This window comes from Amblyraja radiata, chromosome 21 (genome assembly GCF_010909765.2).
Source record: "Amblyraja radiata isolate CabotCenter1 chromosome 21, sAmbRad1.1.pri, whole genome shotgun sequence".
NCBI classification, from domain to species: Eukaryota; Metazoa; Chordata; class Chondrichthyes; order Rajiformes; family Rajidae; genus Amblyraja; species Amblyraja radiata.
Window position 1 is genome coordinate 38,577,479 of NC_045976.1, and position 14,990 is coordinate 38,592,468.

The window sequence follows — 14,990 nt, forward strand, 5'->3', positions numbered from 1 at the left end:
CAAAACACTCCACTGCGGCAAGCCTCAACGACTTCCGCCCAGTTGCACTTACCCCCATCATCACCAAGTGCTTCGAGAGGCTGGTCCTGGCACACCTCAAAAGCTGCCTACCCCCCACACTGGATCCCTATCAGTTTGCCTACCGCAAGAACAGGAGTACGGAGGATGCCATCTCAACGGCACTTCACTCCGCCCTCTCCCACCTCGACAACAGAGACACTTACGTAAGAATGCTGTTCATCGATTACAGCTCAGCATTCAACACCATTATACCATCAAAACTGATCACCAAACTCGGTAACCTGGGCATCGACCCCTCCCTCTGCAACTGGATACTGGACTTTCTAACCAACAGACCCCAGTCTGTTAGGTTAGACAAGCACACCTCTTCAACCCTCACCCTGAACACCGGCGTTCCACAGGGTTGTGTGCTGAGCCCCCTCCTCTACTCCCTCTTCACCTATGACTGCACACCTGTACATGGTACTAACACCATCATCAAGTATGCAGATGATACAACGGTGATTGGCCTCATCAGCAACAACGATGAGTCGGCCTACAGGGAGGAGGTCCAGCACTTAGCAGCATGGTGCGCTGACAACAACCTGGCCCTTAACTCCAAGAAGACCAAGGAGCTCATTGTAGACTTCAGGAAGTCCAGGGGCGGCACGCACACCCCCATCCACATTAACGGGACGGAGGTGGAACGTGTTTCTAGCTTCAGGTTCCTGGGAGTCAACATCTCCGATGACCTCTCTTGGACCCACAATACCTCAACTCTGATCAAGAAGGCTCACCAGCGTCTCTTCTTCCTGAGGAGACTGAAGAAGGTCCATCTGTCTCCTCAGATCCTGGTGAACTTCTACCGCTGCACCATCGAGAGCATCCTTACCAACTGCATCACAGTATGGTATGGCAACTGCTCTGTCTCCGACCGGAAGGCATTGCAGAGGGTGGTGAAAATTGCCCAACGCATCACCGGTTCCTCGCTCCCCTCCATTGAGTCTGTCCAAAGCAAGCGTTATCTGCGGAGGGCGCTCAGCATCGCCAAGGACTGCTCTCACCCCAACCATGGACTGTTTACCCTCCTACCATCCGGGAGGCGCTACAGGTCTCTCCGTTGCCGAACCAGCAGGTCCAGGAACAGCTTCTTCCCGGCGGCTGTCACTCTACTCAACAACGTACCTCGGTGACTGCCAATCGCCCCCCCCCCCCCCGGACACTTATTATCACTTATTATTATTTATTTAAATCATTTGCTATGTCGCTCTTCCAGGGAGATGCTAAATGCATTTCGTTGTCTCTGTACTGTACACTGACAATGACAATTAAAATTGAATCTGAATCTGAATCTGAATCTGAACTGCAGATGCTGGTTTAAACCGAAGATAGACATAAAAAAGCTGGAGAAACTCCAAAAAGATGGAGTAACTCAGCGGGACAGGCAGCATCTCTGGAGAGAAAGAATGGGTGACGTTTCGGGTCGAGACCTTTTTTCTCCAGTCTGAAGAAGGATCTCGACCCATTCCTTCTCTCCAGAGACGCTGCCTGTCCCACTGAGTTACTCCATCTTTTTGTGTCTATCTTCACATTTGTAACTTCTGAGACCCTTGGGTCTGAAGATGGCAGCATTTCATTCAGCATACACCCATTGGTCCATAGTACAGTGGTGATATACTGTATGAAGTGTTTCAATGAAGCAGCATGTGCAGTTAAAATCAAATGATTCATTGGGCAGTACTGAGATGACACTTGTTGCAAAATTGGCCAAAGAAACACTTAATTTTAAATGCCGGAGTAAGTGAAGAAATCAGGATCCATTGAGAAAGTTTAGAGAGAAATATTACAAAGTAGCGAAAGGAAAGTCACTCTATTTGGGATGGGTGTGATCACAGAGTCAAAGCCAGCATGACAAATTTGAAACACAAGGTGCTGGAGGAACTCAGCGGGTCAGGCAGCATTGTGGAGGGAATGGACAAGTGACGTTGTGGGTCAGAAAAGGGTCTCAACTCGAAACGTCGCCGACCCATGTCCTCCAAAGATGCTGCTTGACCCTCTGAAGTACAGTGAAAAGCTTTTGTTGCATGTTGACCAGTCAGCAGAAAGACAATACATGATTGCAATCAATCCATTTACAGTGTATAGATCATACATGATAAGGGAATAACATTTAGTGCAAGGTAAAACCAGCAAAGTCCGGTCAAGGATAGTCTGTGGGGCATCAGAGGTAGATAATAGTTCAGGACCGCTCTCTGGTTGTGGAAGGACGCTTCAGTTGCCTGATAACAGCTGGGAAGAAACTGTCCCTGAATCAGGTGGTGTGCGTTTTCACACTTCTATACCAGAGAGTGGTAAATCTCTGGAATTCTCTGCCACAGAAGGTAGTTGAGGCCAGTTCATTGGCTATATTTAAGAGGGAGTTAGATGTGGCCCTTGTGGCTAAAGGGATCAGGGGGTATGGAGAGAAGGCAGGGATGGGATACTGAGTTGGATGATCAGCCATGATCATATTGAATGGCGGTGCAGGCTCGACGGGCCGAATGGCCTACTCTTACTCCTGCACCTATTTTCTATGTTTCTATGTTTTGACCGATGGGAGAGGGGAGAAAGAGGGAGTGGCCAGGTTGTAACTTGTCCTTGACTATGCTTCTGGCCTTTCCGAGGCAACGCGAGGTATAAATGTAGTCACCAGAAGGGACATAGCACTTTCTATTCTACGCAAGATTCTACCATCTGCAGTTCCTGGCGTCTCCATGGTAAATTTAGAACTCCTGTTCAGTGGCCCGGCCATAGTCACTAAGGCCATGTCAGAGATGTCCTTTCAATGAATTTTTTAAAAAGCACATACTCCAGGGATCAGGGAGAATACATCTCAATCAGTTATTGGAACACGCCCTTAGTTTCCAAAAATTCCCAGCTTGTACAGGATACCAGAGGGGTAAAATACTACACCCAGAACAGAGCTGGCCACAGCAAATTATATTTGGCTCGCCCTGCATAACTGATACCTAGAAAATCCCAAAAAACAACTGTGTATGGGTTTTTTTGGGACAGAAAGGAGTGGCTGCCACTAAATTAAGTTGGATCAGGGTTAAGAAAGATTGAAAACGAGATGTTCTGGATAAAATACAATGAAAATGCTTTCTCTTCCTTTACCTTAATTATTTTAAATACAACAATATAGCCTTGTTTCCCATGGTTCCACGGCGTAGGGCGAAGGAAGTCGGAAAATTTACAAAGATACACTCCTGTAAGGCAATAAGAAATATGGAAGTTAAGTAAATCTGACGGCAATACTCATTTAAAGCAAAAATTATCTTTTTTTTAAATAGCCAGTGCTCTATTCTGAAGACGTGAAATTACACCGCACAGTATATTGTAAAATGGAGGACCAAAGATGAAGCAATGCAAGAGCGGGAATAGATGGGGAATTAAGACAGCTTTTGTTTATTTGTGAGAAATACAAGCTTGTGGAATTCATTAGCTGGTGTGACCAGTGCTAAGTATTGAGTGTAAGCTGGATCGCTGCTGACTTACTGGTCAAATCATTAGAGGTCGAGGTACTGGATATATGAAATTAAAACCCAACTTCGAGAGATCAATAGTACAGCGGTAACGTTACTGCCTCACAGCTCCAGAGACCCGGGTTCCATCCTGACCGCGAATGCTGTCTGTACGGAGTTTGTACGTTCTCCCTGTGACAGCTTGGTTACTCTCCGGGTGATCCAGTTTCCTCCACATTCCAAAGACGTGCAGGTTTGTAGGTTAATTAATTGGCTTTTGTAAATTTCCCCGAGTGTGTTGGATAGAACTAGTGCACGAGCGATCGTTAGTTGGCGTGGACTTGGTGGGCCGAAGGGCCCCTTTCCATGTTTTATCACTAAACTAAAAAAAACTCAAAAAAGACTTGAATCCAACCCAACCTTAACCTACCCAACCCAAGGCTCGGCACATGTACTTGTCTGCCAAGCCTCACCCACCCATTAACACAGATGTAACAATCTCAAATATTCTACACATCATCTAGTGATATTAAGGAAAACATGCATGAAATGTATAAAATCATGAGAGCAATAGATCGGGTAGACGGCAAAAGAAGGGGAATCGAGAATAATAGGACATAGGTTTAATGTGAGGGGGGAAAGAATTAACATGAATCCGAGGGGTAACTTTTTCACGCGGTGGGTGGTGGGTGTATGGAACGAGCTGCCAGTGGAGGTAGTTGAGGTTGAGACTAGCGCAACATTTAAGAAACATTTAGACTGGTGCATGGATAGGACAGGTTTAAAAATCTAAAAATCAAAACAGTGCATAGTTTAATTTTTTTGTTTCGTTTATAGAGTGCAGAAACAGGCCCTTCGGCCCACCAAGTCCGCGCCGACCAGCAACGATCCCCGCCACCCTACCCTCACTGGGGACAATTTTACACATACACCAAGCCCACTAACACTATCCTACACACACTAGGGACAATTTACAATGATACCAAGCCAATTAAACTACAAACTTGTAGGTCTTTGGAGTGTGGGGGGGAAACCGAAGATTCTGGAGAAAACCCACTCGGGTCACGGGGAGAACGTGCAAGCTCTGCACAGACAGCACCCGTACTCAGGATTGAAAGTGGGTCACTGGTGCTGTAAGGCAGCAACTTATCGCTACGCCACTGTGCCACAGTAATTCAGTCTTCAGAAATAAATTTCCCAAAGTATTTATCATGGTTAATAATAGCTTTTTCCTCGGGCATTTAAACCATTTTGACAAGCCTTGGTTTACAGCAGTTGAAGCAGTCTGAGAAGTTGAAGAACAAGTTCTCAGCTAATGACTCTTCTTCAGTGTGGAAGGACTTGCAAGAAATCACCAGCTACAAGAGGAAAAACCCCCCGCTCCTTGGGCAATCGCCAGCTGACCAACTACCTGAATGAGTTCTACTGCAGGTTCGATAGACAGAAACATAACCCCGCTAGCAATTATCTACTCTACATTTCCCTTGATCTGCATCCGCTTTGATATCTCGTTTTCACATCTCACCCGTCCATACCTCTGTATCCCCCTCTCCCCTGACTCTCAGTCTGAAGAAGGGTCTCGACCCAGAACGTCACCCATTCGTTCTATCCAGAGATGCTGCCTGTCCTGCCGAGTTACTCCAGCATTTTATGTCTATACTCACTACTTGCAGTTCCGTGTCGTATTTGCTCACATTCTCAGCAATTCTTGGTTTGCAAAAACGTGGTCACCGGAGATAAGGGTGCGAAACGTCTACTTTTGTCATTTGACGTCATTGTCAACACTACAGGCAGTTCCGACTCAAAGCCATGTTGGTGTTTTTTTTTTTTTTAAAGCTCTAAATAGATTCTTCCTCCTTTAAGGGCAACCCAACAACTCAAATAATATCCTGCCCTCTCAGTATTGTCGACAAAATCCGTTAATAATCCCGGTGATGGCAGGATTCCCATTCGTTTGAGCTTCAGGAAAGCATTGTTTAAACTTTGTTTAAAGACGTCATCAGACGTCGACGGAGAAGCTTTGAAACACCCACCCCCCCCCCCCCCCCCCCCCCCCCCCCCCCCCCCCCCCCCCCGATGTAATCTGTTCACAGGTTCCTAGTGCAATTTGACACCAACCGTCCAACAGCAATAAAGAGGAACAGGAGTAACACCGACAAACCAGTCTAGCAATCATTGCAATGCCACCCACCATGGGGAAGCAAGGCAATTGAAAAATAGGAATACTTTATTGTCTGTGACTGGGCACAGTGCTTGCAGACCTGCTTGCATACCCAATGTATACAAATAGCAGGCAACTACAGATGCTGACAAAGTTACAAAGCACGCCAGCTCCCCCTTTTGTCCCAAACCCCCCCCCACCCCAACCCCCAGCCGGGTCCCCATTGTCCTTTGCCCCCCCATTGTCCATTGTCCTCCCCCCACCTCCCTAACAGCAATCACCCCCACGCCAGGTACTCCATTGTTCTTCCCCCCACCCCCTATAAGAAGCTTATAAAGGAGGAAACATTAACAGGGCGAAACAAAACGATGGCACCTTTAGACTTTAGGGTTACAGCGGGGAAACAGGCCCTTCGGCCCACCGAGTCAATGCTGACCAGCAATCCCCGTACACTAGCTCTATCGTACACACAAAGGACAATTTACAATATTTTTTTTAAACCGAAGCCATTTAACCTACAAACCTGTGTAGGAAGGAACTGCAGATGCTGGTTTAAACCTGTACGCCTTTGGAGTGTGGGAGGAAACCGGAGCACCCGGAGAAAACCCACGAGGTCACTGGAAGAACATCCAAACTCCATGCAGGGGGTGTTGTCTGTTCGGAGTTTGTACTTTCTCCCCGTGACCTGCTTGGGTTTTCAACGAGATCTTCGGTTTCCTCCCGCACTCCAAAGACGTGGATTATTGTAGGTTCAATTGGCTTGGTGTAAGTGTAAATGGTCCATAGAGTGTTAATGTGCCGGGGATCGCTGGTCGGCGCCGACTCGGTGGGCCGACGGACCCGTTTCCACGCTGTATCTCTAAACTAATCTACTTGGGGACACATTCCTGAGAGCTCAAAGCAGAGTTCTTTGCCAATCATACCGCACCTTTCAAAATAAACAGAGCACATCCTGCAAGCACATCTGACCTTGGATGGGCAGCAGAAATTGGCATTAGATATAAAGCAGTCCCACTGCCAGGCTGGCAACAGTGACACAGCTGCTGCCTCACAGCCCCAGAGACCCAGGTTCAACCCCGACCCCGAGTGCTGCCTGCATGGAGTTTGCACGTTCTTCCTGTGACCGCGTGGGTGCTCCAGTTTCCTCCCGCATCCCAAAGATGTGCGGGTTTGTCGGTTAATTGACTTCTGTAAATTGCCCCCAGGGAGTGGATGCGAAAGTGGAATAGCATAACACTAGTGTGAATTGGTGATCGATACTCAACATGGACTTAAGGGCCTGTCCCACGAGCATGCGACTCCATGCGGCAAGCACGACCTAAAGGGCCTGTCCCACGAGCATGCGACTGCATGCGGCAAGCGCGACCAAACCAGAAGCGGGGGCCGCTCGGAGGTCGAGTGAGTGACATGAAGTTCGAGCGAAGTCCGCGGGAAGTTCGCGCGTGACGTACGGCGTCGAGGCGGCTGCTTACGGCGTCTAGGCGGCTGCGGGCCAGCAGGCCGTTGCCGCTCGGAATTTTTGAACACGGTCAGTTTTTCGGAGCCCTGCGCGATGTCGGGACCAGCTCCACACAACTCCATACGGCTCCGGCGATCAAAGTGGGACCGGCCCCGCGAGGCCGTACGGCTCAAGCGACCACGTTACGTCGCGCTTGCCGCATGGAGTCGCATGCTCGTGGGACAGGCCCTTTACTGGGCCGATGAGCCTTTTCGACGTTGCATCTCTAAATTAAACAGCTACAAATTTATCTGCAGACCATGAATCCTTAAAAATAACTCCATAAATGTATGTTCTCCCTGTGGCTGCGGGTTTGACGGGCGAGTCGGTTTCATCCCACACTCCAAAGACGTACAGGTTTGCAGGTTAATTGGCCTCTAAAAATTGTAAATTAATCCTTGTGTGTAGGATAGTGCTGGTGTACGGGACGATCACTCATCGGCATAGACTCGGTGGGCCGAAGGGCCTGTTTCCGCGCTGTTTACTTCTCTAAAGTTAACTGCAAGGGTTCAATGCCTCGGAGCAACAACAAGATGACAGAAATAGTAATTAAATGTACTCTCCCTTGAGAAAGTCCCAAACTGGGGAATGAAGCCAAACATCCACTATAGCACAAACCCAGAGGCTTAACATTTGTTTCTGAGTACAATGCTTATATTTTTTTCAATGACTTCATATTCCTCAAACATAAGGAAGTATTTTAATTCTCTCCCAATAAAAGTAATTTTCACTTCCTGTAACAGATGCTCTCGGTCATTTTCAGACTGTGTACATACTGTGGTCACTGCAGTAATTGTGTATAAATATATATACCATTCGCCGGATCTCCAAGTGTTGTAATGTCACTGCTCCCAGTCTCCAATCCGTTGCGGCAGACTGCTTTTGCCTACAAAAAAAAAGAAAAGTGACATTGAGAAAGGAAACCAAAATCCAAAATGTGCTGTGGCAATCAACACACACACACAGAGCCACACACACACACACGTAGAGACCTGGGTTCAATCCTGACTAGGGGTGCTGTATGTACGGAGTTTGTATGTTCCAAAGATGTACAGGTTCGTAGGTTAATTGGCTTGGTATAAATGTAAAATTGTCCCTAGTGTGTGTAGGATTGTTACCGTGCGGGGATCGCTGGTCAGGGCGGACTCGGTGAGTCGAAAAGCCTGTTTCCGCTCTGTATCTCTAAACTGAACTATTTACTTTTCGAGATAAAGTGTTCAAACAGGGACTTTGCCCCACTGAGTCCGGGCCGCCCAACGATCACCCATGCACTAGTTCTATGTCCTGTACACTAGAGGCACAATTAGCAGAAGGCACTTAACCCACAAACCTGCACGTCTTTGGAGTGTGGGAGGAAACCAGAGCACCCAGAGAAAACCCACTCGGTCACAGGGAGGCGTACAGACAGCACCCGTAGACAGGCTCGAACCCGGGTCTCTGGCGCTGTGAGGCAGCACCTTTACCGCTGCGCCATTGTGCCGCCCAAATTCTCTTTTACACCGCCCACCTTTCTTCCTCAAAGGCCTAAGACTGAATCTGTTTCCCAAATATTCCTATGAATGACTGTGTATACGGACACGGGGAGCCTGGTTGCCTGACCTGAACCAGATGTACATTAGGTTCAGCGGATGTTGTGATAAAGCCCTTGGATCAGACTGGCCCGATGACAGTCCAATTCACATGTTTCTTGGTGGTCAGCATCTCTGGAGAGAAGGAATGGGTGACGTTTCAGGTCAAGAGACCCTCCTTCAGACTGAAGGTCGGAGGAGATGGAAACTAGAGATATGAAGTGGTACGAAGAACAAATGAATGAAAGGTATGCAAAACGACACATCAAAGCCAGCATCGATGATCAAGGGAAGGTGGAGCCCACAATGATCCATTGTTGGATAAGGTGATAACGAGTGAAACAGTGAGTTTACTTTAGTTTAGAGATACAGCACGGAAACAGGACCCTTCGGCCCACCTGGTCCGCACCGACCAGTGATCCCCGCACATTAATACTATCCCACACTAGGGCCAATTTAAAACATTTTTACCAAGCCAATTAACGTACAAACCTGCACATCATTGGAATGTGGGAGGAAACCGAAGTTCTCAGAGAAAACCCACGCACGTCACAGGGAGAACATGCAAACTCCATACAGACAGCACCCGTAGTCAGGATCAAACCAGTGTCTCTGGCGCTGTAAGGCAGCAACTCTGCCGCTGCACCACCATGCTGCAATAGTGTTGCCTTACAACGAGCAATTTTGATCTTTACATTTTCACACATCTGTGAGCTTACATTATTAAAAAAAAGTCTCTGTTATATTAATAAAATTCCTAGTTCTTTCTGTCCAGAAATTTGGAATTTTTAATATACCTGATCTTCAGTGTCAAACATTAAAAAAGCAAAGGATGTTGCAAGCTCCTCCTTGGTGTTCCCCCTCTGCTCCTTATCCAACAGCCATTCATTGTGCTGTAATCAATAAACAAAACATGATATTTTCCAGGTTTACCAGGAAACAATTTGCATCAATTAACTTATTGGATTTGGGCATCGTTAAAAGTTAGTTAATTTTTAGCTCCGAGGGAATTTACCTCTTTTATTCTCGCTGGAGTTAACATACCCCCCCCCCAAGCCTGCGTCCATGAAGCACAAACGCAACTCGCTGATCAGGTAATGAGCGTGTAGAGAGTAACTTCCCGGATTCCATGGTCATTGTTTTGGGGGACTTTAACCTCAGCCGAGAGCTTCCAAATTACAGACATTACACTACCTGCCCCACCAGAGGGGAGAGAACACTCGATCACTGTTACACTACATTCAAAAATGCATATCGCTCTGTTCCCCATGTGGCTCTGGGTCTCTATAATCATTGTTTGGTTCACCTTATTCCGAACTACAGGCAGAAACTAAAATCTGCGAAGCCTGTGGTCAGAACAATGAAAAGGTGGACAAGCGAGGGCATTGAGAACCTACAGTCCTGCTTTGCTGCACGGATTGGAATGGGTTCAGGGAAGCAGCCACAAGCCTCGATCAATATACAGACACTGTGACATCATATGTCAGCTTTTGTGAGGACAGTTGCATTCCCACTAGGACTCACGTTCAACAACGACAAGCCCTGGTTTACAGCAGAACTCAGACAGCTCCGCCAGTCTAAAGATGAGGCCTACAGGAGCGGGGATGCAGACCTCTACAGGCAGGCCAAGTACAAGCTGAGAAGAGGAATCAGAGCTGCCAAGGAAAGGCACTCTGAGAAGTTGAGGAGCAAGTTCTCAGCTAATGACTCTTCTTCAGTGTGGGAGGGCTTGCAAGAATCCTTGGACAGTTGTCAGCTGACCAACGATCAGCTAAGTCCTCCAGTTTAAATTCCATTTGGAATATTTTGGAGGACCAAGAAACCAAAAACAAGACCTGAAAGAGTTCTACTGCAGGTTCGATAAACAGAAATAACCCTGGTACCCCCTCCCTCCCTCCCCCACCCACTCCTCCCCAATCACCACTTCACACCCACTTACAGCCTGACGCCAGTCTGCAACGACTGGGCCCTCATCCACAACACACCCCCTCCTTGCTGCCCAACATCAGTCTGGCCACTCCATCACTAACAATAACAATTGAGGAGGTGGAAAAGCTATTCGGGAGACAGACAGAAAAGCTGGAAATCTCCAGGACCGGACAATGTTTCCCCCTCTACCCTCAAGCTCTGTGTCGAACAACTGGCACCAGTCTACACAGACACGACATTTTCAATCGGTCCCTGCACTGTCCCTGCCTGCTTCAAAGTCTCCCCTGTTGTTCCCATACAGAAAAATCTGTATTACTGGTCTTATTGACTACATGCCTATTGCACTGACCTCTATAGTCATGAAGACACTTGAATGACTTGTGCTGGCCCACCTGAAAAATATCACAAACCTCCTGCTGGAATCCCTGCAGTTTGCATACCGGGCCAATAGATCAGTGGATGATGCAGTCAACCTCGGCCTGCACTTCATCCTCCAGCACCTAGACCGCCAGGGGACCTATGCAAGGATTTTGTTTGTGGATTTTAGATCTGCATTCAACACCATTGTGCCAGAGCTAGAACACTCCAAACTCTCCCAGTTGACTGTGCCTGAACCCCTCTGTCAGTGGATCACCAACTTCCTGAGAGGCAGGAAGCAGCATGTGAGGCATATCTCAGACCCACTGACCCTCAGCATAGGAGCACCGCAAGAATGAGGATAAACCAGAGCATTGGGGATGTCCTCATTCTTTGGGGTTTCCAAACCAGAGCATCGGAGATGTCCCCATTCTTTAGGGAACGGGGGTTCTATACCCCGTGACTCTGCTCTCACTCCCCATCCCCCCCACTCGTAACAAGGGCCGTCCCCCTTGTCCTCACCTTCCACCTTACCTGCTGTCACGTAAACAAATAATCCTCAGACATTTTCGCCATCTCCTCCCCTTTCGGCTTTCCGCAGAGACCGCTCCCTCCGCAACTCCCTGGTCAATTCGTCCCTTCCCACCCAAACCACCCCCTCTCCTGACACTTTCCTTTGCAACCGCAGGAAATGCTACACTTGTCACTTTACCTCCCCCCTTGACTCCCTGCAAGGACCCAAGCAGTCTTTCCAGGTGCGCAGAGGTCCACCTGCACCTCCTCCAACCTCATCTATTGCATCCGCAGCTTTAAGTGTCAGCTGCTCTACATCGGTGAGACCAAGCGTAGGCTTGGCGATCGCTTCGACCAAAACCTCCGCTCGGTTTGCAATAACCAACCTGATCTCCCGGTGGCTCAGCACTTCAACTCCCCCTCTCATTCCGAATCCGACCTATCTGTCCTGGGCCTCCTCCATGGCCAGAGTGAGGACCACCGTAAATTGGAGGAGCAGCACCTCATATTTCGCTTGGGTAGTTTACACCCCAGCGGTATGAACATTGACGTCTACAATTTTAGGTAGTCCCTGCTTTCTCCTTCTTTCCCCTCCCCTTCCCAGCTCTCCCACAGCCCACTGTCTCTGCCTCTTCCTTTCTTCTTCCCGCCCCCCCACCCCCGCATCAGTCTGAAGAAGGGTCTCGTCGACCCGAAACGTCGCCTATTTCCTTCCCTCCACAGATGCTGCCTCACCCGCTGAGTTTCTCCAGCATTTTTGTCTACCTTGCAGTGAGTCCTAACATGTTCAGATTTAAGGTTGGATTCAAGAAGCTACATTTTACACTGGCATGACAAACATTTCCCCAACAAAGTACTTAAAGTAACTGCACAAGATTATTGTTCAAAGTAAGTAAAACAGTGACACCCACAAGATTACACCATGTTATTTTACCCTCATTTACACATTCAAGGTTGGGTCTGTGTATCAAGTAACATTACTGGTTTCTTGCAGGCAAATTAAATGCTTTTCAAAAAAAAGACGAAGAAAAGATACTTGTTACAGCAGTATATTTGATCTGATCCCACCATTCTGCTGTTTGATAGTGACTTCCATTTCACTTCAATGTCTTTAGTTTTTAAGACATTTATTATACTACTATCAGTTGGGTTTAGTTTATTGTCAACGTTTACCATGGTAAACGTTGACATAGAAACAGAAAATAGGTGCAGGAGTAGGCCATTCGGCCCTTCGAGCCTGCACCGCCATTCAATATGATCATGGCTGATCATCCAACTCAGTATCCTGTACCTGCCTTCTCTCCATACCCCCTGACCCCTTTAGCCACAAGGGCCACATCTAACGCCCTCTTAAATATAGCCAATGAACTGGCCGCAACTACCTTCTGTGGCAGAGAATTCCAGAGATTCACCATTCTCTGTGTGAAAAATGTTTTCCTCATCTCGGTCCTAAAAGATTTCCCCCTTATCCTTAAACTGTGACCCCTGCTGACAATAAACGTTTACTGAGCTTCCGTTATATCTGAGACTATAAATATACCAGGTACACAGAAATGCTGGAGAAACTCAGCGGGTGCAGCAGCATCTATGGAGCGAAGGAAATAGGCAAAGTTTCGGGCCGAAACCCTTCCTCAGACTGTACCAAATGACCATGAGCAACCTAGAACTGAGGGTTGTGGTCAGATGAGAGATAAGATGAAGCGAAATTTCCTCAGTCGGTGGCTGTGAATCTTTGGTGGACAATGGACATTCAGTTGCTCAATTTATTCGAGGAAAGACAGTAGACCTTTCAACACAAAGGGAATCGAAGTTTAGTTTAGTCTATTGTTTATTGTCAAGTGTACCGATTATTCGTATGAATATACTCTACACTTCGTAACCCTTGCTTTCCCTCTCTCTCCGTCCCTTCCCCATCCTTGTTCTCTCCACTGTCCTCCTGATTAAATATTACTGTTGTATGCCTCGTTGTCACCTTCCCCTCCGCTAACAATGTAACATTCTACATTTCCTTGACCATCGTCCCTTTTGATCTGTGTTTTCACATCTTACCCTTCCATATCTCCATGTCTTCCTCTCCCCCGAGTCCCAGTCTGAAGAAGGGTCTCGACCCAATACGTCACCCATTCCTTCCCTCCCAGAGATGCTGCCTGTCCCGCTGGGTCTACTCCACTATTTTGTGTCTACGGTGCAAACCAGCATTCCTTGCAATAGATAGAATAGACAATAGACAATAGGTGCAGGAGTAGGCCATTCGGCCCTTCGAGCCAGCACCGCCATTCAATGTGATCATGGCTGATCATCCCCAATCAGTACCTCATTCCTGCCTTCTCCCCATATCCCCTGACTTCGCAATCCTTAATAGCCCTATCTAGCTCTCTCTTGAAAGTATCCAAAGAACCTTCCTCCACCGCCCTCTGAGGCAGAGAATTCCACACTCACAACTCTCTGTGTGAAAAAGTGTTTCCTCGTCTCCGTTCTAAATGGCTTACCCCTTATTCTTAAACAGTAGCCCCTGGTTCTGGACTCCCCCAACATCGGGAACATGTTTCCTGCCTCTAGCGTGTCCAAACCCTTAAAAATCTTATATGTTTCAATAAGGTCCCCTCTCGTCCTTCTAAACTCCAGAGTGTACAAGCCCAGCCGCTCCATTCTCAATTCAAAACGCTTCACGGTTTTGTTGACTAGTAAAGTAGAATCCCTCCTTTAATATAATACCTGATGCAGCAGCTTTGTATTGTTTACCACGGTCACTTGGCTGTAATGAAAATAATCCAGCGACGTTTCATCTAGATAGGCGCGACGCAAGATGGGTAGAATTTCTTGTGTGAACTGGCTGGAGACAAGAGAAATGGAACAAAATATCTCTGCAAAAGGAAAAAAAAACACAAATTAGCACAGCAAATTAACCTTTGAAAATAGTTACTCTCACAGAGATGCACGTACAATTTCCAAATTGTTCACCTAGATTAAATAATTATAACTTTTGAACAATAATGCTGTTATGCATGCGTAGCAATAACATCGCTGTTGATAACAGGGTGGGCAGAACGTAAGATCCTAATTACACTAGAATTTTTAAGTGCTAGTCTCACGACAAATTGAGTGAGAATTACTTGTCTTGGAGGGTCGATTGCAGGGCTATTGACTGTCTGCCAGTACCTTAAACCACACTTCGTGCGCGACCACAGACTTTTAATCTTTACACAATTTACTATCCTGAAGTAAAAGCAACAAGGTTAAGGCCCAATTCCACACCAAATTGGGGCCCGACTCCCCCTATAATAAAACAAGGAGTGACCCAGCGGGTCAGGCAGCAACCCTGGAGAACATGGGCAGGAGACGTTCCGGGTCGAGACCCTTCTTCAGTCTGATTGTGGGGAGGGGGGTGTGGTGGAGAAGAGAGAGGCAGGACAAGGCCGAGCAGGGAATAGGGTTGTTACAGGGGGGGTGAAGGGGGGGGG

The 14,990-nt window shown here is 47.4% G+C and overlaps 1 protein-coding gene across 20 annotated transcripts in view; it reads right to left on the reverse strand.

Annotated features, from left to right (window-relative positions):
• The window catches only part of tasor2 (transcription activation suppressor family member 2), a 129,425-nt gene that overhangs the window by 71,241 nt on the left and 43,194 nt on the right, over positions 1 to 14,990 (reverse strand). For all 20 annotated transcript variants that reach the window (XM_033040114.1, XM_033040112.1, XM_033040111.1 and 17 more), the window contains exons 2-5: positions 14,245 to 14,393; positions 9,528 to 9,623; positions 7,976 to 8,048; positions 3,157 to 3,248 (exon numbers count right to left, since the gene is read on the reverse strand). In XM_033040114.1, coding sequence (XP_032896005.1) covers positions 3,157 to 3,248; positions 7,976 to 8,048; positions 9,528 to 9,623; positions 14,245 to 14,393 — 410 coding nt within the window. The remainder of the gene's footprint in view (positions 1 to 3,156; positions 3,249 to 7,975; positions 8,049 to 9,527; positions 9,624 to 14,244; positions 14,394 to 14,990) is intronic.